The 24,813-nt window shown below is 35.6% G+C and overlaps 1 protein-coding gene across 1 annotated transcript in view; it reads right to left on the bottom strand.

Moving 5' to 3' along the window:
• The window catches only part of LOC112053199 (partitioning defective 3 homolog), a 54,180-nt gene extending 49,772 nt beyond the window's left edge, over positions 1-4,408 (bottom strand). The window contains exons 1-2 of the mRNA XM_052881689.1: positions 4,126-4,408; positions 986-1,204 (exon numbers count right to left, since the gene is read on the bottom strand). Of these exons, the coding sequence (XP_052737649.1) occupies positions 986-1,105 (120 nt within the window). The 5' untranslated portion in view covers positions 1,106-1,204; positions 4,126-4,408. The remainder of the gene's footprint in view (positions 1-985; positions 1,205-4,125) is intronic.
• Between the last annotated feature and the right edge of the window lie 20,405 nt (positions 4,409-24,813).

Raw genomic sequence — 24,813 nt, 5'->3', positions numbered from 1 at the left:
GACATTCATTAGCTTTAAAAAAAAGAAAAGATAACCTTCGTTTACCTTTAAATAGCTAAGTTAAAAATAATAAATCTTAAAGGCTTACAAAATGGTTTACTTAGTCTTGAGAATTGTAAGCTTTTGTATTTGCAATGTGCATTGTACAACTAAGACATTACGAAATGAACTCTAGCTTCCATGTTAAGTGTTTCGGCTTGGTTCGCCACTAGCTTGTTTAGTTCATCACGATCATGAACGTGTTTGGCCTCACAACAGTCAAAACTGACTAGTTGATCCTATCTCGAGGATCTTCACAGAAAACAAATTGATACTCAAAGACTGTCTCAAAACTACCTACTATGGCTTACAATTCTACTCGTATAACGTTAAAAATATGGATATTTTCTCGATCAAGGTTACTTAACGCGTTTTTATTTAGCGTCCTTCGAATTTCCTTAAAAATAAAAATGTTAACCTTTCACTTTTATCTGCATTTGCAACAGTGTCAAAATAAACGTTTATTTTAGCTTAATTTGCTTTTTTTAGCTTATATTTTTTTTTATAATCAATAATATATGTATCTTCTGGAATCAAATACTACTTGAAGTTTTGAGCAGCAAAATATATTCATACTATATATTTTTATGGGGAGACCCTTGGTCCATGGTGTCGCAGTGCCAAGATTTTTCTCTAAATAATTTCATCGGCTAGTTGCCTCGACTGATGACTGGTTTAGCGCAAAGTATTCTTACCACCATACCACGAGGGTATGATTTGCATAGTTATTAGGATAAGTTAGCTTAAGTTTCTTATTGTATTATTTCTCAGTAAAAAATGCATTCAATTCAATATACTCGCCTTTGTTTACAGCAACACGTTTGACGTTAGGTATAATTTCATGGTACACAAACATATTACTCATTTTTGTTTATTGATATATGTGATATAGATTAATTTCCTTAATGTTAATGCTATGCTATCAAACTTAAGCTATCAAACTTACCGTTTCATTGACTTTGGGCAACAAATTCTTTTGCAACTTCTGGACCGGATAAGTCTGCCTCCACCCGAACAACCTCACTAACTTGTCCGCCACATCTTCACACCGAGGCGGATCTTTCATAGTTTTTATTGTTACACTTTAAACCACTTTAACTATCGAAGGCATTGTCTCATAACGGAGGTAATTTGAAACACGTTCTAAAAACTTTTGTAGAGACTCCTTACAAACACAAGTACCGACTCATTACTGACTACATCGTATAGATATTAATAAGTTCTAATAAACAGACGCGCAAAAAGTGCAAAAAATGTCGAGTGACGCGGCCGAACAACAGACACATTCTATTCGGCCTCGTCGGTTATCGCTCCATCGTTATTCGTTATCTTCAATCCACGCCCCTCCTATTCACTTGTATAAAGCGTTGCATCTGCAGGCTCTATCTTAGAGACTAAACCGCAGAATACGGAACTTAATAAACCGCCTCGTTGGTCTAGTAATTAGCCTTTGTGGCTTCGGATCACAAGGTCCTATTCCCATAAGTGCTATGATTTTGTGGGATAATCAGTTCCAGAGTTGGGATGTTAGTGGTGTTATACCTGCCTCGGAGAACACGTTAAACTGGCGGTTTATCATTATGATCTGATAGTGATCGCTACAGTCAAACACCATCCCTCCCTGCCCAGTACCCACAAAACCGCATTGTAGTATCGAAGGGATTAAAATCTCATTAAATTAGACTGAAGATAATGATGACGGAACTTTATAAAATGTAATATATGACACGTATTCAAATTGTTTTTACACCTCACACCTGCTTTAAACAATGCTACACCATTCGTAAAGTAAATAAAAAAATATGAATAATTTGGCGACAATGACTCTTCCGCTCTATATATGGCCTCTAATAAAACTTGAATCAAATTGAATTAATTTAGACAAAGTTAATAGACAATATTTTTTTTCAATTTTATTCACTGAGTTGCAATTAAACGCAGCTAATCAAAGCATAATTTATGAAGCGTTGGCACAGGTTACTTAAGCAGACAATTTTAAATGCAAGTATCAGAAATTATTAGCTTTAGCGGATTTAGCCCATCATTGTAGTCTAAGGTCAATCACCTTCATAGGTAAATAACGGCTATGCCTCTGGAGCGAGCTCGGTTGGATGGAGTAATCCAAAGGGGACCTTCACCTGACCAAATGCGGAAAAGACCTACAGAAGAAGGAAAGATAAATAGGTAACTGGAATATTAAATAAAAATTGTGTGGTCGGTGCTAGGTGCCGTAGTAAGTCGCATAAAAAGAACTGTGTTCCAACAAAAGGAAAAAGCAGGTAGGCATCTACAGCAACGTGATTTACACTTCAATATCAAATTCTGAGAAGCGCTTTGCAATTCTCTGATTGGTTTTTAAATCTGTGATGAAATAATATCCCGCTTTCCACTTTATTAGGGCTTTAAATTACGTAAAAACATTCTGTCATTATGTTTTAACAATCGTCCATAAAGTCATTCATCTACATGTTACCAAATACGAGCCAACCCATTGTTGAAAAGTTGAGATTATTCTATCGTGGGAGCTAGACTATTTAAGAATTAATTGTTGTGAGATGGTACATTTTGAATTTTGGGTACACTAGGGTTTTTCTTTATAATAATGATTAATAGACTAAGCAGATGATCCACCCTATGGTAAGTGGAAAATAATGGCTTATAAAGGGAGTAACACCCTACACACTACCTACGTTCTACAAGTACCGCCTCGTGAGCATCAACATCAGGCGTAGATTTTAAGACTGTAACTACAACAGCAACCATTACCTTGAGACCACAACACAGCAATGGCTCTGCAGGCATAAGCATGGCGATAGTAATTCCACGATCGAGCTCTATCACAAAATAAAAGCAATATAATAATACATAATGATTGAAGCAATTTGTAAGGCTTTTAGATTCACTCTACACAAAAAAGTAAGAGAGGTATACATGCTTGGAAAGAAGCGAAAGCAAAGTGAAGACAATCAGGTGATATAATTTGGGAGAACAATTTACAGTTGGGTGAAGTTAAAATTAATACGGAGGTCTTTTGTAAAAACCCAACCGCAGATTATAGCTGACTCAAATAATAGCATAGCAGCTTTCTATGATGAGATCTGGGTATATAGATCAGCGACAATTGCTAGTGTAGCTCTAAATGATACAACTGCGAACCATGACAATGGTGGTATTTAGGAGTGCCGCCACAACTGTATTTATAATTTCTTACTAACATACTTGACCGGAATTTGTTGTATGTACACCCAACAATAAAGAATGTTCATAATGTGTTTGTATATTTTCATTAATTTCTACCCAATCCCATAGTGATGAATCTTTTGAGATATTCAGATTATGCCTATGAAAATCCTGGTAAAAAATTAAACGATTTCGTGGCATTTCAACGAATGCCGAAAACAACCAGTAAAACACAGATTTGATGTTTTGGTTTTGCTTACTTTATCCTTTCGTTAATATTGAAAATATGATTCATAAAATCTAAAGTAGAAGATATTTATGATAAAATGTATAATTAGTTGTCGTAGGTACAGCTAATTAGATTATATAGTTAGTTACCTTGACAAGTGTGGTGTTGTAAAATGATACCTACATCTAGTGCTTAGAAAGCAACGAATGTAACTAACTCGGGCATATAGACTAGAAAGCACAAGCATAAAATGAAACTAAGACGCATTTTATAGGTATCGTATGGAATGGCTCAGCAGGTTTATAATTACATGTTATTACATTATCTTTTATATATTTTATTTATATATATATTTTTATATATATTTTATATATTTTATTTTTATTTTATTATATATCGTAAAGCGAAAAGTTCTGTCTCGTATTATTGCTCTGTGGTCGCAGGCGACTTGCGTGCAGTCATGCCACACTGGATATTCAACAAAAAATGATGCAAAAGCAAGTTCACTTGTTTTTTGTTCAAGTTTTACTTGTACTTCTTTACAAACCCATGAGCGTGCAATGAAGACGTTTCCTCAACAACTGTGGAGCTGCTAAACTTAAATATTTTAAGGTCTTCACGGTCCTAAAGAACTTAATGTGTATGATCCCGAAATTGTCAAATCCAAAATTCCATACCTCTTTATTTACAAAAATTTTCTCGTCACAATTCAACCTTCACTATCGGTTGCGTTATGCAGTGGACTGTGCAACTTTTGTGCTAACAAATACCTACAGAGTTAAGTGACAATGCCTTCAATTGCCACGTCCGCGTTCGTCATTACTCATTACGTTCCTAATTTAAATTTATCTTAGCACACTTCACTGCTCACACTGTGTATGTTCGATATTCGAAGGTGAACGTCACTTATTATAGCGGATGTAAACAAACAAGAGGCAGCGCGGCGGCGGGCAACTGGCTCAGTTTTCTGCGCGTGCGCCGGTCGCGTCGACCCGGGGCGACGGGGCGGGGGCCGGGGGACGGTCGGCAGGTCGCCTCCGCTCCCCTCAGCTCGCCGACCGAGCTAGCCGCCCCGTGTAAACAGAGATTCGTATTTCGATCCTACAGATACTTAATTACTTAAATAACACCTGATATGTCATCAATTTTCGCTATATCTACAGAAGGAAACAATGTAAGAGTTTTAGGCCTCTGATTTATAAGCATGCTATTATGGTCAATAGGTTTGCGTTTGACCAGGTTTGACTGTAGCTAATAATGCTTGATGGAAATTTAAAAATATACTTATACATTAAAGATGTCACGCAGTTTGATCAGAAACGTTGCAAACATTTGGTACAGGTTACCTTGATGTCGCAACATACGTATTTCGCCGTTATCGACGTCTACAAGTTCAAGAGTTCAAGAAGAAGGAACAAAAACGTGGAATTCCTAAGCACACTCTCAAAAGTTTTTCCGGTAGAACACCAAGAAACATGCGACATTGCAACGGTGCAACAAAATTTGCAATTTTGTCAGTTTCAATTCATTACCTTCCCTCATTCCTCAAAGCGCGGCAATCTATAGAGTCTAATGTATTGAGCTGTTAATTTAGATTATTACCTCTATCTTTGAAAAATGTCGATTTGTCTCAGAGAGCATGTTAACATCGTTCCCGGTTATTATCATTAACATCTAAAAATGATTGTCATAAATACAAAAATTTTGAGTATCATCCTGTTACCCGTATTTGAAGCTCTTGGTCTAAGCTCAATAACTCTTCTCTTCTAAGGATAAGAAATGTTAGGTTCTGTAGTGGACCTTAAAAATACAAATGATGATGATCTATCAAATATAATTTGAAATCTAGTATTCTCGACTCACAATACGAAACGTTTTGAGAAAGTAATGGGAATATGGAAGGAAAGAAGGAAGAATGATGGAATTTTACTACAACATCCTCTTATTAATTAGGAGGTGTGTATTATTTATAATTAATATTCATATTAAAATAAATAACAGGAAACAAGAGATGGGAAAGGCATTCTACATCATGATTGATTAGCAACACCGGATTAGAAACGAGGAAGCCATACAGTTATTGCGTATTAGTGGAATGTAAAATACATATGGTTACATTACAAATTAAGTAGGCAGGTATAAATTGGACACAAGAGTTCTTGTGATAGAATTAGCATGATCAAAATAGCAAAGATAATTTACTACTTATGTATTTTACTTTTCAGATTTAAAAATATGACCCGATAATCCATATCCATATTTACTAATATTATAAAATACCAAAGTAAGTCTGTATGTGTGTCTGTTTTCACGATCACGACTAAATAGTACAATTAATTTGAAGCAGCAGATTATACTCCTATGCCACTTTTTATCACGAAAGTATATAGTAAAAGGGTTGAAAGTTTGTAGGAAAGTCTGAAAAATATACTAAGAACTTTTCTGCTTTCCTATATTTAAGAGATTAAGATACATAATTGCGTAAATCATAAGATAAATAGAAAATATAATCTTTTTTAAGAATGTTACAAACTCCACTTCTAAAGATTGAAAATTATATTTAAATAATTATGAGGATCACCATCCTATCCTATCCTACTATCGTTACTCTTTAACGCCGCTACTATTGAAGCGATTTGGCTGAAATTTGGAATGGAAATAGATTTTTCTCTGGATTGACACATAGGCTACTTTTAATCCCGAAAAAATCCATGGTTTCCCGAGATTTGCGAAAACTAATGACATTGGTGATATGAATGTTTGTTACTCTATCACGCCTCGACTACTGCACCGAATTAGCTGAAATTTGGTATTAAGAATATTATAGCCTGGATTAACACATAGGCTACTTTTTATCCCGGAAAAATCCATGGTTCCCGGGGGATTTGTGAAAAAGTAAATTCCACGCGGACGAAGTCGCGGGCGTCCGCTAGTAATGTAATATTTCAATTATTTCCAAAATTTCATTTCTATCAGCACGTTAACGCTTTGTCCTATTAAAATGACGTTGGAAGGACTCTGTATAGGCACAGGCAGGAAACGGTTTGCCTGTCCGTATGTGCTGTGGCTGCGAGGCGTGACGGACGCGACCGGCGGAACGGTCGGGGTGACCGTCGACCTGATCCAGTTGTCATCAAGGACAATGGACACTTTCCCAAAGGAAAGGCGCCTATATTATTACGCGTCCCCTTATTCATTTTATTTATTTCAAAGGTAACTTAAGTAATAAGCTTTATGAAGGTCTAACCTTAGGTCTGAATTTATCTTTAAGTAATAAAACACTTTATTTGCGAGTTTATTAATAAATAGCAAAAAAAAGTTATGAATCATCGATCTATTATGTGTTTGATAAGGTTATGAACAATTTATTCATAAGGGGGACGAAATGATCCAGTGACTTACCAGGAGACAGTACAGACAATACAGTAAATGTGGGTATAGTGGAAATGGTTCAGCTTTGACCAGCTTTATCTTTTCGGCTTGACGGATTGACTTTAAAAATAGCAAAACAATATTTATGGTTAATTTAATCTCTTTTATTAAATTTTTCTTTCTTTTCTTTTCTTAAATATCTCTTCTCGATTTTGATATTTTGATTGCTCTGATGCATTTTAATAAACATGCATTCTACTCTTAGACCATTAATAACTAAGCATTCTACTAAAAGCAATTATAATAATATTGAGCTAGCGCCATCTAGACTTTTAGCTGTAAAGTACAACGTAATTCACGGTCTATGGCTCCAGTGTGCCAGGGTTGTACAAATTACAAACTTACAATAGGTACTAGAATAAATTCATTACACGTATTATTTGTAATTTAAATTACGAATTGGTTGGTTGGAAACAAACCAGGCACAGCTCTACGGGGACGAAATGTTCCCGTGACTTACCAGGATACAAGAATACAGGAGGAGGTGGGTATAGCGGAAATAATTTAGCTTATGGCCGCCCAGTATCTTTACGGCTTAACGAATGACATTAAAAATAACAAAACAATATTTATGGTTAACTCAAACTGTTATATCAAATTTTTCTTTCTCTTTATCTCTTCGTGATTTTGATATTTTGATTGTTCTGATGCATTCTACTAAAAGCAATAAATAATATTGAGCTAGCGCCATCTAGACTTTGAGCTGTAAATTACAACGTAATTCACGGTCTATGGCTCTAGTGTGCGAGGGTTTGTAAAAGTGACAAACCAAGAATACTAGAATAAATTCATTACACGTATTACATTATTTGTAATATATTACGAATTGGTTTTAAAAATTAAAAATATAAAAGTAGGCAGGTATAACTGATTTATACCTGCGTAGTTTGTAGTTTACTCCTTACACTAGATGGCAGTATGCAGAAATCTAATACAGATACGAATTTTCGTTCAGCTATTTGCTAGTTAAGTAACTGAAGTATAGTACAATATTTAATAAAATACATTATATTACTATATTTAAATACATAGGTACATTATATTATTTTACTTGATAAATACCTAGGTAAAATAATATAATGTACTATTGTCAAACAATTTGTTTTAGGTACTTTGAAATAAATAGATAGTGCAAAAAAAAGATGCCGATGAATTGATAACCTCCTCCTTTTTTGAAGTCGGTTAAAAAGGTATTCTCGACTCAGCGGTAATATAATATTATGTATTTTTATTGTATGTAGGTACGAATTTTTGAAAAGTGTTATCTAAGCAAGAAATACTATTATTCCGTATTTTATTACTTTATTATAGCCGACCTTCCTACTTACTTATGTAGGTACCTAATTCGTATAATTATTCTTATTTAATTACGTTTAAAAGAGACATTCTAATTCTAATTTATAATGGAACCGGAAATATTGCATGTTTTTACTTTTGCTCGTAGGTTACAAAACCAATGCACAGTTTGCTGACCTCAATGAAAAATCAATTCCCATAGAAACCCCATAAGTGTTTTGCTGCTAACGCATATGGCTTACACGTTACATATATACATAATTATCAACTATTACATACATATAACCCGTGTAGCGGTTGTTATGGGATTATTTTCACAATGTAGGAGTTTGTTGTACCTCTTTAAAGCTTCGCTATGCCTTAGGCCTTATTAGAAGGCTCAAAGTCACTCAGCGGGCGATGGAGCGAGCTATGCTTGGAGTTTCTCTGCGTGATCGAATCAGAAATAAGGAGATCGAGACGCAGACGAACCAAAGTCACTGACATAGCTCAGTTTGTCGCGAAGTTGAAGTGGCAATGGGCAGGTCACATCGAAGAGCCGATAAACGTTGGGGTCCCAAGGTGCTGGAATGGCGACCCCGCACCGGAAAGCGCAGTGTTGGTCGACCCCCCACTAGGTGGATCGAGGATATCAAGCGGTTTCAGGGAGCCGCTGGATGCTGGCGGCTCGAGATCGTTGTGCTTGGAGGTCTATGCAAGAGGCCTATGTAGCTAAGTGGCCTAGCAGTGGACGTCCATCGGCTGACAAGTTAAGCACTATGCACCTGATACATGTTTGCCATGATACCCACTAGATGGTGGTACTGCTTTTAAATAATTATAATTTAATTTATATAAAAAAAATATGTACTATACTAGTATTTATATAAAAAAAAATACGTGAATCCGTGGGAATTGTATGTTACACGAGAATACCAGCTAGATATGGACGAATCTAATGAAATGGGTAGGGAGGTACCTACTACTAATTAAGAAAATCTCAATCGGCACAGCCGTGGATCGAACCCAGGGCCTCCGTTTTGTAAATCTACCGCGCATACCACTGCGCCACGGAGGCCGTCAAGATGTCCCAGAAAAGCAAATTAATCTAAGTTAGAGTAACTGAACTATGAAACTGTGGTTATTAAGTTGACCGCATGCATCCGATTTCTAAATAAATCAATCTCTTCTTCGATTTATTTCGAGGTCAGTAACCTCTACATATAATAAGTTCTAGGTATGTGATCAATTTTAATCTGGACATTAATTAATGTTTGGTACAGAATATACAGAATATAAAATAATATTTAAGTAAAAATATATTTTTAAGACTAAACGTTTACCTACCTTTACCTAGGTACATCTAATAAAGTTCGCTATCAAAATTAAACGCATACAAAATAGTTATACATATAGTTAGAAAATTTAAAAGTTAAAAGTTTAGAGGAAATGTTTGTAATATAACTTCTTATCCTATAATGGCATGCATAGGGGTATAAAATATAGCCTATCATAAATAAAATTTAAAAAAACGTGGCTTTTTAATGGTAATAGAATTTTCGAAATCGGTTTAGTAGATCCAGAGATTACCCCAACAATGCAACAAACACATTACTCTTTAAAATATTAGTATATACATTTAACCCACACCCACATTAGATATCACAATAAATAAGAATTTGTGAAATCGGGCAAAACCGCAGATAAGAGTTAGTAGATCGTATTTTATGTAAGCTGGTACCTAGTAACCTACTTGGTGCCAAAATGTCTTTATTGATACGTGTCCACGGCAACCAAGGCATTTGCCGCTTTATCGATTACCCGCGAAGGCATTTTACGTTCACTCGCTATTTCCATAAATTCCTATGCAAGCCTTCTAAATTGAATACGAAATGCGAATGTGTAACAAAGTCTGTTGACCTACAAATAATTAATTGGTAGGTAAATCAATTTTTGCCATGAAACTTAGATAGATAGCTTGTTACATTCATTATTCAACTGAACCTATACCTATGCTTAAACTCCCATTGAAATCTGAATCTGATTGAATGAAATGAAATCTGGTTGAATCATCATCATCATTACTATTAAAAGCTGATGGACGTCCACTGCTGGCCATACAAACAATCTCTTGCATGGACTTACAAACAACACGGTCTTGAGCCGCCAGCATCCAGCGGCTCTTAGCCTCTTTTTGATTATACAAATCTACGAACTTACTTTAATTCTTTCGAAATAATATTCATTCTCTCCCAAGAAATGCAACACTATTAGGGGTACTAATGGCGGATTTATGACGTTTTCAATGCAGTAGTCGATTTGACGTTTGCTGTCAATTGTCATAGTAGCTTTAAGGGTGCATCTAGTTATAACTCAAAAACTTGCGTTTTTATTTTATTTATTTCTTTTTGTTTAGATTCCCTTTCAGTTCATTCAACTTATTAAGCCTCATCGACTTTTACATGACATCATACTGAGACACAAGGTATCCAAACCTACCCCAAATCAACAGAGTTATACGCTAAGTAGTTCGCTTTTACAAAATGAAAATCACCGATATTGTTTGATTTTTAAAGGTTTCTCATAGAAGTTATTAAGTCATGTTATTTATATATCGCTAATTGAATTGCAACGAAGCTGCAACGTAAAACATATAATAAGCCCAACTTAACTGTATCCTTCGAAATCAATTTTGAAAATAAAAAATACATATTTTTTATTACAAGTAATATGTAAATTGACGCGTAATGGAAATCTTTACCAATTTCCGTAAGGATGCACCACAATTCGTCAAATACAACGTATATTATATTGTTATAAGTTCCAATTTGGCCTTCACCTTTCTTTCGTGACCCTTGCCTCAGAGAGAACATTATGCGGTCAACCCACCGGGGTTATTAGCATCGAACTGACGTCTAATAATAAAGCCTTAGTTCATTGAAGCATTTTAATTTTTAGTAGGTCATTGCTCTACGCGTATCAGATTTTCATGAGTAGGGAATAGATTTGCCATAACGATAACATATTTAAATCTGCTGCTAAAATGCTCTTGATACTCGTGAGCCGTGATAGCCCAGTGGATATGACCTCTGCCTCCGATTCTGAAGGGTGTGGGTTCGAATCCGGTCCGGGGCATGCACCTCATGCAACTTTTCAGTTGTGTGCATTTTAAGAAATTAAAACATCGTGAGGAAATCTGCATACCAGAGAATTATCTTAATTCTCTGCGTGTATGAAGTCTGCCAATCCGCATTGGGCCAGCGTGGTGGACTATTGGCCTAACCCCACTCATTCTGAGAGGAGACTCGAGCTCAACAGTGAGCCGAACATGGGTTGATGACGACGACTCGTGATATAGAACTACGTATAGAGTTTATAACTAAACTCAATTTTCGTTTGGCTTGCATAATCACTGAGGAAAGGTTAATTTGGTCATCAATCTGGTCACATTATTTTCTTCACTTCCGAGAGATACGCGTAAACTTTTTTCAAAACGAAAGAAATGTGTAGCATTGTCTGTAAATAAACGTTAAATGTCATTTCAGTGCGACGTCGTGTGACTTATACGTGTTGAGGTACCAAATAAAAAAAAATACAAAGATGTGCCTATTACTATCGCGTTGACGTAAACGCGAATTTTTATGGAATTGAAGCAGTTGTGCAGCAGTGCCACTATATGGCGCTGTTTCAATTCCTTAGAAATTCACGTTTATGTTAACGCGATAGTAACAGTATCAAACTTCCATTAGGCCGCCAATACGGAAACAATAGTCAATATTTAACAATGAATCGAACTTTCCTAATAGAACAGTATAACTTAAGTACTTTGGATTATATAGTACTTACTTATATAATCCAAATAAAATGTAATCACTTAGATTCGTGTAACACGTGAACCCAATTTTTATAGATATCGTACTTTGTAGTTAACGTATTAGAAACGCGCGTAATTTCCCAACGGAACAATACTCAATAGAGATTTGTGAAAACTGAACACGATACCAATCCAATGTTGTCGTGACCTTGCTTTTTTCTTGGCCTAGCTTTCTTGTCATACAGCGATGTGCTTCTGGGAAGTACTTCGCAGTATTGTGTCTTCGCTACAGTTGTTCATCATCATATCAGCCGATGGACGTCCACTGCAGGACGTCGCCTTTTTAGGGACTTCCAAACATCGATCGATCACTATCAGATGATGAGAGACGTGATAGATAGCCCAGTAGATATGACCTTTGCCTTCTATTCGGAAAGACTAGGTTCGAATCCGGTTAGGGGCATGCATTTCCAATTTTTCAGTTATGTGCATTATATCACGTCTCTCGATGAAGAAGGAAAATAATCGTGAAGAAACCTGTATACCTAAGAGTTTTCTAAATTATCTTCGTGTGTGAAGTCTGAATGAAGACTCGTGGCTCAGCAGTGAGATGATGACGATGATGATGATCAGATGTTAATGTGGTAATGGTTAATGGTACAACATAACAAACTATTCATTACATAGTTTTAATATGATAAGTTTTTAAAACTGTTTTATTTTTGTATGGCATAGAATTACTAAGCCATCTCTAAAAGGCGACTAAACAAACAAACCTTGACTAGTTTGTTTTTTATTAATCCTTTTATGTGTATATCAGCCTCCAAAAACCGAAAATGTCAAAATATTCACTTATGTAGTAACTTTTTTCCAATTTTGAATTTTTTGTATTAAATCAACACGACTTAAAAAATACTTTGGAACCATACAAGGTAGACGACCCCATTAAAGTCATTCATGGTTAACTACACACTTAATACCACCAGGGAAGTTAAATGTCTAGTGACAGCATGATCTGGACCAAAATAGTGTGATGGATTACGAAATGGGCAATTTTACTTTCCTTTTTTACGAGCAATGACACGTCAAGTTGGTTAATTGGTATTCAACAGTTTTGGATATGTTTCTTTATTATTTAACGTGAAGTGAAATTGTCTTGAGTATAATCACAGTACTGTGGTATAATGTACATTTAGTATAGAGCAATCTATACTAATATTACAAAGCTGAAGAGTTTGTTTGTTTGATTGAACGCGCTAATCTCAAGAACTATAAAAATTCGTCCGATTTGTGAAATTCTTTCTGTGTTAGATAGCCCATTAATTGATGAAGGCTATAGGCTATATATTATTTCAGTATTCCTACGGGAACGGGAACCACGCGGGTAAAAGCGCGCGCCGTCAGCTGATACCTAATATTTTTGCAGTATAGGCGAAGAAATACGTGATAGCAGTGGATATGACCTCTGCCTTCGATTCGGAGGGCGTCGGCTCGAATCCGGTCCGGGGCATGCACCTCCAATTTTTCAATTGTGTGGATTTCAAGAAATAAATTATCACGTGTCTCAAATTGTGAAGGAAACACATCGTAAGTAAACCTGCATACCTGAGAATTTTCTGTGTGAAGTCTGCCAATTCGCATTGGCCCAGCGTGGTGGACTATTAGCCTAACCCAATAAGACTCAACAGTGAGCCGAATATAGGTTGATATTGTTAATAATACATAATTAGAATCTTGATCTGTGGTGGTCAAAGAACATCTTAGACTTAGTTTTCTGTGGCGATGGTTTACACCATTGTAAGTGTTCCGACTCATTTGCTCTACAATAATAACAACTTGATTAATCCTGTGATAAATCAGGTAGGTAGGCATCGGCAGCGGGATCACGACTAGTCGAGTCCGGTTGTGTGTACAAAATTATTGTTTTTCTTTTTTGACAGAAAGAAGTCAGTGATGGTACACCCTCGTGTTTTAAAGAGCATGGGAAGACGTCGATCGCGGTTATAATAATCACCAATAGAGTAATTGCTCTAAGGGCAAAGCCACATTGGAAAAGTTCCAATTTCCCCTCTTACTTAGTAAAAAGATGTGCATCATCATCAGGCTGTTTAAAATAGAAGTATTATGGTAAAATGATTACCTTGAGTATTCAACATCATCGCAAAAATGAACCGATGATTTTAGACAAATCACGTCACACTCCATTAATCTGATTGGTCTATTTTTGCACGTCGACACTTCCGTGAAACTGCAGCGTGCGTTTCCACGTGAAGGTTGTATGTGTCTGTGTGACCACTTTCATTAGCGGCGGAAATTCGTAGAAGCCGGAAAGTGTAGCTGTTGGTCGGTTCACTTGTTCCATTCCGGTGAGTGAGCCTGCAGGGTGGCCAACCGAGGGTGACCGACGATCGTGGGAGAAAATGAGAGTGACTATTTTGACCCCTACGTATCTTCAACGTCGTCAGGTCGTGGTTCAGTCGTCACGCAACGTATCAGCAAATTGCGTAGCCTTTATTACTTATATCAGTCTTTTCTTTATTCTATTTTGGTTTAGTTTTGAACACGGTCGAGATACTCATGATTATGATGATGATGGATGATAATGATGATGCCGATGATAATGATTAGTTCTACTGTAAAGAAGGATCTTACGAAAGTTTGTACGATCGAGTTGTTTGATGTTCATTTTTAACCGACTTCCAAAAAAGGAGGAGGTTATCAATTCGACGCGTATGTTGTTTTTCATGTCTGTTACTGCATAACTTCATCATTTCTTAACCAATTTTAAAAATTAATTATTTTTTGTTAGATAGAGTATACTTCCAGATTGGTCCCATTTAATTTTCCTGAAAATCGGTTGTGTTATTTTGTGTTAAAATGAAAATAACGAAATGGCACTAATTAATACGTAACATGCTTGGCACCGCCTTTAAATTTATCAGAAGGTAACCCATACAATGCTATTTTTCGCTTTTTAATTTATTTTTGTGATTTTGAAGTCGGTTCAATTTTTTGTTAAAAAATATTTTTTATATACGAGTAGGTACGTGTACCTTTTTTAAACTACAAAGAAGGTTTGAAATATATAATAGATTTTGTATAAAACTTACATTATTATGCCAATCATTATTTAATAACAACACGGAAAATTTACAATATTTAGGTACCTCTCAAGGTAGGTTAAGTCAATAAAAAAATTGCTACCGTTTTCCTACGTGAGTAATATTGCTTGAATCACTTATATTAAGTAGGCTTCTCATGTAGGTATTTGTTTAGGCGTAAATAAAATATTATATGTATATGAATGTAGAGTAGGTATAAGAACTTATAGAATGGACTCGGTGGTACAGCGGACAGTCAATGCATTCTGTAAAGTATTGTGACACACAGCATTGTGACATCGTTAGTTTCCATGGCAACTTCATTGTTAGTGTTAGTGTTCATAATCCTATGAACATAATGTTCAATTTCAAATAAGATGTGTTATAGGCGAATAGTTCGTCGACGAGTGTAAAATACCAGAATCGGACTGCTGTAAAACTCATCGTGTGTTGGTCGCGATTTTTGCTTCAAGTCGAACCATCAAGCATAACGCGACTTACACATGATTAGGTTTACTGGACATGGTCATGCTCGCAGCGCTGCAGGCATGTAGGTATATCGGAACGTGGGTGGCTAGCATGCTTAGCTTAGCTGCTTAGTTGGTGTTCAAGCAGCCTTATTTTAAATGCCTGCTATATACTTACTCACAATATGGTTATGTACGAGTAGGTAGTTACATAACGAATATAAATCAACTCGCGTTCAGACTAAATAACAGGAAATTATTATTTGTGCAATAATAATATATTTCAGTTCGTCCGACGCTCGGCTACCGAGCGCCGGTTACTACAGTATCTCTTAGATTGTTTTTAATTTCAATAGGTGTTTAGCAGTTTTGCAGATATATAAATGTGTACAACATCCTGGGACACTGTTTGTCTAACGTAGTTGTATTGAATTAGTGCATAAAAGTGTTTAAAAGTGGCATTAAACATTAAATCTAGTGATCGACGTTTTGATTTACAAGTGGGTATTTGGATAACAAATTGTCGCATCGGTCACTTAACATATAAGCACTGCTTTGAGGACAAACTGTTATTCTCGCCAGACTTTTATTTTTGTCGCTGTGATCAACAATATCGATGACGTAGTGGTAACAATAGTGAGACATACTGAAGTGAACCAGAGATCAAACCGCGAATCATATTTTTTTTTTTTCCTTTTTTATTCTTTTTTTTTATTTTTTTTATTTTATTTATTTTTTCTTTTTTTTTTTTGTGTATCGTTAAAACTTTGTAATGAAAAATGTCTGATCCGGTTATATGGGGTTGTTGTGACATCAATAATGCCAACACAGACGATGACTGTATTAAGTGTTACGAATGTTCTACTCACTATCATATACTCTGCCTTCAACCAACAAATAAAGCAGAAGCCACTTTACTAAGAAAAAGCAATCGTGATAAATGGAAATGTCCATTGTGTAGTGGGGTCAAAACTGGCAAAAACGACGATACTCCAGTTCGTTCAGATGGCAACAAAATTACTATAAGTCGTTGTAAAAAACGCATTGCTTTGTCGTCTCCACAAGAACCGGTCGAATCTGCTATAACTGGCGATGAAGTAAGGGAAATTATTCGAGAGGAATTAAAGTCCTTGATGAGTGAGAACTTATCATTAATGAATAAATCCCTGTGCACTCTTTTAAGCAATGAGCTTAGGGATATCAAGAGTGAAATGCAGGCAATTAAAGACTCTGTGGGATTTTTAAGCGCTCAATACGAGGATGTTATGAAAGATTTTAAGGCAGCATCTGAGACTATTGCAGAAGTGAAACGTGAGAATATCAAATCTCAATCAAAAATTAAGGAGCTGACTCATCAATTAAACGTTCTGGAACAAAGCACCCGAGCCAGTAACATAGAAATACAATGTCTACCTGAAAAAAGAAACGAAAATCTTTTGGAAGTTGTGCAAAAGTTAAATGACGTGATTGGAATTGATGTTAAGGAGGAATACATTTTAAACTGCACTAGAATAGCTAAGAAGAACAGGGAAAGTCCGAGACCCAGATCTGTTATTGTCCAATTCAATTCACCTTTGACGCGCGACAAAGTTTTGGCTTCAATAGTACAATTTAATAAAATGAAGAAAACTCCTGACAAACTAAATTCGTCTCATTTCGGCTTCTCTGGTGAACATAAGCCTATATATGTTATGGAACATTTATCATCTTTTAATAAGGAACTGCATGCTGCCACCCGCGTCCGAGCAAAAGAAAAGGGTTATTCATTCACATGGATTCGCAATGGGCGAATATTCGTCAGAAAGAATGTGAATTCGGAGTACAGACTGATTCGAGATTTCGAGTCGCTAAATAATATTTTATAGTTTAGTTTTATTTTATATTAAGGGTTTGAAATGTATTGGAACTTAAATTTACTAAATACGATTTCTTAAGTATTTATTACCAGAATGTACGCGGGCTGCGTACCAAGACAAACAGTTTTTATAGTAGTGTTATTAGTACTAATTTCGACATAATTGTTTTATCAGAAACTTGGCTCAAGGACTATATATTAAGCTCAGAACTTTTTGATGGTAGGTATACGGTCTATAGGCGCGATAGAAATGAATCTGCTAATCACAAAAAGGATGGAGGTGGAGTCCTGATAGCTGTTAAAAATTCTATTAAATCTAAGCGACTAAAACAATATGAAAGTAATAACGAAGATATTTGGGTTTCGGTGGAATTTCATAACAAGAAATCCACTTATTGTTTCAATATCTGTGCAATATACTTACCACCTCCTTTTGATAGAAAAAAGTTAGAGCTTTTCTTCGACTCATTCAATAGTCTAAAGGATAGATTAGGAGGACTTAGTTGTATCATCGGCGATTTTAACATGAGCTTTATTGATTGGGATAATCAAAATAATGCAATAAAAAATTGTAACTCATTATCTGCGCAAGCATTAAATGATTTCCTATGTATTAATAACCTTCAGCAGCGCAACTCTGTGTTTAACGTAAAAGGAAAAATTCTCGATCTCGTCCTCTCTGATATATCTGACTGTAGTGTATTAAAGTCTCATAATGCTTTGTGTAATATCGATGATTACCACCCCCCTTTGGATATAAACATTGCCATTCACGATAAAAAAATGATGTCGAATAATTCTACTATAAATAAGTACAACTTCCGGAGAGCAAATTATGATCTTATTAACAACTTTTTGAAATCCGTAGATTGGAATGATTTATTTAAACAATGTAATGGTGTGGATGAAATGGTGATTGAATTAAATAATATTATTACTACTACCCTACATAAATTTGTACCCGTATATAAAACTAAAAATAAACGTTACCCTTTTTGGTATAGTCGTAGTGTCATTAAAATGTTAAATGAAAAAAATAAAGTCAGAATGAAATTTAAAATGTACAAAAATCCAAGAGATGAAATAGAGTTTAACATACTTAGAGAACGTAGTGAATTTGAAATAAAAATCTGTTATCAATTATATTTGGCCAATATGGAAAACCTTATTAGTAAGAATTCAGCCTATTTTTTCTCCTACATAAAACGAAAGAGGGGCACTGACAGTTCGTATCCAGCTACAATGTGTTATGGGGACATTGTGTCATCTGATGGTTTGGAAATATGTAACATGTTCGCTACTTACTTCGAATCTGTATACAAGGATGAGCATCAATATGATCCGTCTAAAGACTGTTTAATAAGTAGAGAATATTTCATTTCAATGTATAAGCACTGCGATTCATTTTCGATCATATCGTTTACAGAAAATGATGTATTAAAGAAGTTATTAAGTATTAACAGTTCAAAAGGCACTGGGCCCGATATTGTTTCACCACATTTCATACTTAAATGTGCTCGGAATTTAGTAAAGCCGCTGACAATGATATACAACAAATCAATTTCAGATGGTGTCTTCCCTTTAACGTGGAAAATTGCAAAAGTAGTACCTATCTTTAAAAATGAGGATAACACCCACGTGTCCAACTATAGGCCGATTTCGTTGCTTTCCACATTTGCTAAAATCTTTGAAGCATTACTATGTCCGTATATTCAAGGTCATTTCCAAAAATATATGATCGAATGCCAGCATGGTTTTGTTAAATCAAGGGGCACCAGCACTAATCTAGCAACATTTGTTGAGACTCTCTCTGAAGCTATTGACAAAAATAAACAGGTAGATGCGATATATATGGATTTGAGTAAAGCGTTTGATTCAGTTTCACATAACATATTAATTTACAAATTAAGCGCTTATGGTATATCTGGGCCACTTTTGGAATGGTTCAAGTCATATCTAGCCGAACGTTCTTTTTTTGTGGTTGCAGGAGGATATAATTCCATTCTGAAAACAATAAAATCTGGTGTTCCCCAGGGATCTCATTTAGGCCCCATTTTATTTAATGTATTTATTAATGACGTCATTAACTGTTTTGTCAACTCAACGCCTTTTATGTACGCAGACGACTTAAAGATAATTAGAATAATTAACAATGTTGAAGATGCTAATTGTCTGCAACGCGATATAGATAAATTGATACAATGGTGCACTGAAAACAGTCTTAGTTTAAACATTAAAAAATGTACTCACATTAAATTCTCTCGAAAACGTACTCTAGTACCCACAACTTACTTCATAGAAAATAATTGTCTAAATGAAGTACACATGGTTAAGGATCTAGGAGTAATTGTAGACCGTACTTTAACCTTTGTACCTCACATCGATAGTATTATTAGTAAGGCATCTAAAATGTTAGGATTCATTATAAGGAATGGCAAGGAATTTACAAGGACCAGCACAAAAATGTTACTGTACAAATCATTAGTTCTAAGTATTATGGAGTATGGTAGTATAGCTTGGAGACCTCATTATGCTACTCATATTCTTAGGGTTGAACGAGTTCAAAAGCGCTTCCTGTGGCATCTCACCTTTGTGACTGGGAGGGGCAAATGTTTAAAGAGTTACAGTGAGCGATTAAATTTTTTCAATATAGATTCCCTAGAAACTCGTAGAAACAAACTTGACCTAACATTCTTATTTAGAATCTTCAATAATAAAGTCGATTGCCCCTCACTTCTTCAAAGTTTTAATTTTAAAGTTCCTATAAGATGCCCGAGAATATCGAGAAGGAAAGACTTTCTACTTCTTGGTCCCCGACGATCAACAGTTATGGGTGCAAACTCGCCAATCTCAAGAATATCAAAATTATACAATAAGTTTTATATGTTGGACATTCATAATGGGTCCCTAGCCAATTTCAAAAAGGAAATGCGTGTAGCTATTAATCTATTTTAATCATATTACATTATAATTTATATTTTATTTTTTTTGTTCATTTAAATGTACTCGTATTTTAATGCATGCGGTTTTTTTTTTCTTTTAAATTTGTATTTATATTCTTTTACCTATGTATAGCTGTAAAACTGTTTAACTTTAACTTTAATTAGTATTATTAATATAAAGATAATCTTATTATTTAGAGCATGTAGTGTTAACCTATAAGTGGCCAAACATTTTGCCTTGTTACCTATGTTATTAAAATATTATATAGCTTGTAAGAAATGTAAGGTTGTTGGTTAACCAAATAAATTAAAAAAAAAAAAAAAAAAATATTAACATCCAGTTTTGAGCACAGTAGGTATGTAGGTACTAGCTTACGGCACGTCCATGACCTACGTAGTAAATGGTTTTATTTAACTTGATAAATATTACAAAGACAGGATTTGAATTTTTGTTTGTTTACTACGATGTACTAACTCAGAAACTACTCGACCAATCATAAAAATTCGTTCACTGTTTAAATATACAAAAATATTCCGACACCGGATTAGCACCGTCTTTAAACTAATCAGCGGGTAGAATAAATGGGTACGGTTGTATTTTTTTAATAAATTTTTATAATACATATTACATAAGTGAAGACAGATTTGATGAAAATATGCCTATATACATTTATAGTCCAGCAGGCTTATTCACTATCTTTGTAGTATGCTAGTTGACTTATACGAAATTGAGATTATGTAAGACATGTCATACAGTGCATACTGGTAGATATCACACATGACGTTTCTTAATCGATTTGATGTTTATTTGAATAGGTTGATAATAAATACTGAATAACCTGGTATACATATAACGTATTTGTTTTTTTACTCACCTACCTACCTAAGCCAATTTAGAAAATATATAATCCTATTCCTATACTAACTTGAGCCGGGAATCGAAACCAGGTTTTCTCTGTTGAGAATCACAGCCCTACCATCTGTGCCAAAGAGGTCTTCAGTATTGTGTACGTTGGTTTTTCACAGCCCTACATTTCCTTGTTATGTCTGCCCGTTATAATCACACATTCATTGAATATAACACGATATTGTGTTACAAAGCCTTGTACGGGAACAAAGCAGGTTTTAAATTTAAACATTGCGAAATGTATTATGCCTGCGACCGGCTCACGCACTTCATATTATTTTGCATTTGCGAAAAATTAACAAAGGAAAGGATGAAGGAACTTGTAAACATTCAATGAAATATTTGCAAATCTAATGATAATATTTTAACCTGATACTATGAGTATGCCACTGCTATATGGAGGCCGTTGAAGTAGTAAGCACTATAGGGGGCGAGGGGTCTTGGCTTTGCCTATTTTTAATTTTTATTAAATTAAAAGGGATATATAAAATCTCGACTCGACTCACCCAGAAACTTATTTATTTACATTCCAGAATCATTGTGGTTTCAACAAACAAACAAACTTCCAAAATCATGTCGAATATATGAAATTCTTTATATTTTTTACCGTTAGTCATTCACCACACTCACTTTTAGTCATTCAACTCACTTGATGGTAAGTGATGATGCAATCTTGTATGGAAGCGGGCTAACTTGTTAGGAGTAGTTGAAAATCGACACCCCTTTTGGTTTCTACACGACTTCCTACCGGAAAGCTAAATCGTTTGGCGGTACAAAACCCGCCAGACCTGGACCAATTAAGTAAGTCCACAAAAATGTTCGATGTCGATCGATCGATAACTAATGCCTTGTTGGTTACGAGGTTAAATTCCTAGTTAGCAAACAAATAAACAAATTATTGGTGTATTTTTAATCAAAGCAGCTTAGATATGGGAAGTCGGCAACACCATTAAGGGAAGTTACAAGTCGAAATACCCCAACTCTCATCTTTCTAACAACGGTCGTGTCTATGTTCTGTTGGTTGGTTAAAGTCTTGAGTCCGATAATAATCTGTCCAGATTCATTGGTATCAAACTATGAGTGAGAGAATACAGTGTGCATCTATGTTAACGCTCACACTTGTGCACTGTAAAATGTACTGCGTGAGATGACTATAGAGTTAGAATCAATAGACAGCACATTAATTGTTCCATATGTTAATATATGTAGGTACTAAGCTTCTATTGTCTAGTTTATGTTATCTATACTCTATACTAATATTATAAAGAGGTAAAGTTTGTAAGTTTGTAAGTTTGTCACATTTTTGAAATGGGGTAATCTTCGGAACTACTGGTCCGATTTTAAAAATTCTTTCACCAGTAGAATGCTACATTATCGGGGAGTGCTATAGGCTATATTTTATATTGGTATCATATATATTAGCCGAGTTATCACAGTTTTTGTCATACAAGTCGGACTGAAAATCCTCTTAAACAGACTTATTCGCATGCGCTGCCTTAACTATTGTGTAAAATTGAAATTAATGTATGGAGACTTCATGTATCTTCAAAAGTTCTACAAAAAAGTCCGCGACACCATATATCTATCTTCTATATATTAGCAGATATAGTACCTTTTGTGTTTTAAAAATTATTAATTTTATATACTTAGGTTTACATCATTATTTATACAACTAAACTTTAATCCTTATTAAAATAAACTATTTAATAATCACAAGGATATTATGGAGATAAGATTTGCCCTTTACAGTATGTTAATTACTCAAATAATTTCGGAGATAATACAAAATTTCTAAAAGATGCAGAAATTCCGCTATATGACGCCCGGCGCTTTCATTTACGTAGTTCCCGTTCCCGTGTGAATATGGGGATCAAACATAGCCCTATAACACTCGCAAATAACGTAGCTTTCTATTGGTAAAACAATTTTCCAAATCGGTCCAGTAGATCCAGAGATTACCTCCTACAACCACACGAACTTTATCTCTTTATATTATTAGCATAGAAGTCTCTATTTCTCTTGGTCATACCACCACTCTCGAAGGACTGGACCGATTTTGCTAAGGGTAGGAGTAAGATAGAGAAGTTACAGGGTAGTGTAGGGTACGGGTAGGGAAACGTAGGGGTAGTGTAGGTTTACGACCGGGTTTAGGGTATTGGTAGGGTAAGGGTAGAGGTAGGGTAGTGGTAGGGTAGAGGTACGGGTAGGGTAGGGAACTGGTAGGGTAGGGGTAGGATAGGCGTGAGATAGGGGTACGGGTGGGATAGGGGTAGGATGGGGGTAGGGTGTAGGTAAGGTAGGGGTAGGGTAGGGGTAGGGTTGGGGTAGGGGTAGGGTAGGGTAGATGTAGCGGTTGGGGTAGGGGTAGGGTAGGGTAGGGGTAGTAGTAAAGTTGACATCGAAATTTACGCGGACGAAGTCGCGGGCGTCCGCTAGTATTTTATACAATGAAGAATCATTCATCAGTAATGTTAGTTCCTACTCACATACACATGCTATTGATTGTAATATTGTTATCAATCGTGTACCGGAGAATGTAGCACAATTTTTTGCCCGATAAGGACAGGTTCAATTTGCAGTGACACAGTAATAACACGCTTAAATTGCATTTCATATCATATATGTATAGGTATCTAAGTTATCTAAAACTATCGTGAGGAAACCCGCATACCAGAGAATTTTCCTAATTATCTACGTGTGTGAAATCTGCCAATCCGCATTGGGCCAGCGCGGTGGACTATTAGCCTAACTCTTCTCATTCTGAGAGGAGACTCGTGCTTAACAGTGAGCAGAATATCAAGGCTGTCAATGATGAAGCATCTAACTAGTAGACGGTCGCGACTTCGCACGTGTGGAACCCACGGGCGCAATATCCCACCATGCATTATTTATTATTTTGTTATATTTTAAAATAGGGTAGGTAGTTTTCCGACACTGCCATCATCATTTACATAATATTACCTAAACATAAACAACCTTGTGAATCACTCTGTTGGTGAAAATACCATGCAAAATCTCCATGCGGGGGAGGACTTTGTTTTAGTGGCGTGCACAAGGTGCAAAACTAGGGTATGCACTGAAAAATGTGTAACCTCTACCATATCCTACATATAGAGGCGTTATAGAAATAGATGTTGGCGATTCTCAGATCTAACAGATATGCAAACAATTTCATAAAAATCGGTCCCGTTTCTGAGGAGTTTGGTATCAAACACATGAGAATTTAATAGACATAGATGGATCATTATCTATCTATTCAAAACTGTAATGTAGTCGGATATTTTACAGAATTATAGGTGAGCAAACTATTAGTATTTTGTAGTTAAAAATAGTACTTAGTAGTAGTTAAAAATAGTTTCGTACTTAAGTAGTACAAGTAGGTCGTCGTGGTCGTTATCCACCCATATTCGGGTCACTGCTGAGCTCGAGTCTCCTCTCAGAATGAGAGGGGTTAGGCCGATAGTCCACCACGCTGGCCCAATGCGGATTGGCAGACTTCACACACGCAGAGAATTAAAAAAAAATTCTGGTGTGCAGGTTTCCTCACGATGTTTTCCTTCACCGTTTGAGAC

This window comes from Bicyclus anynana, chromosome 5 (assembly GCF_947172395.1).
Source record: "Bicyclus anynana chromosome 5, ilBicAnyn1.1, whole genome shotgun sequence".
Lineage (NCBI taxonomy): Eukaryota > Metazoa > Arthropoda > Insecta > Lepidoptera > Nymphalidae > Bicyclus > Bicyclus anynana.
This window is presented reverse-complemented; position numbering and strand designations above follow the sequence as displayed.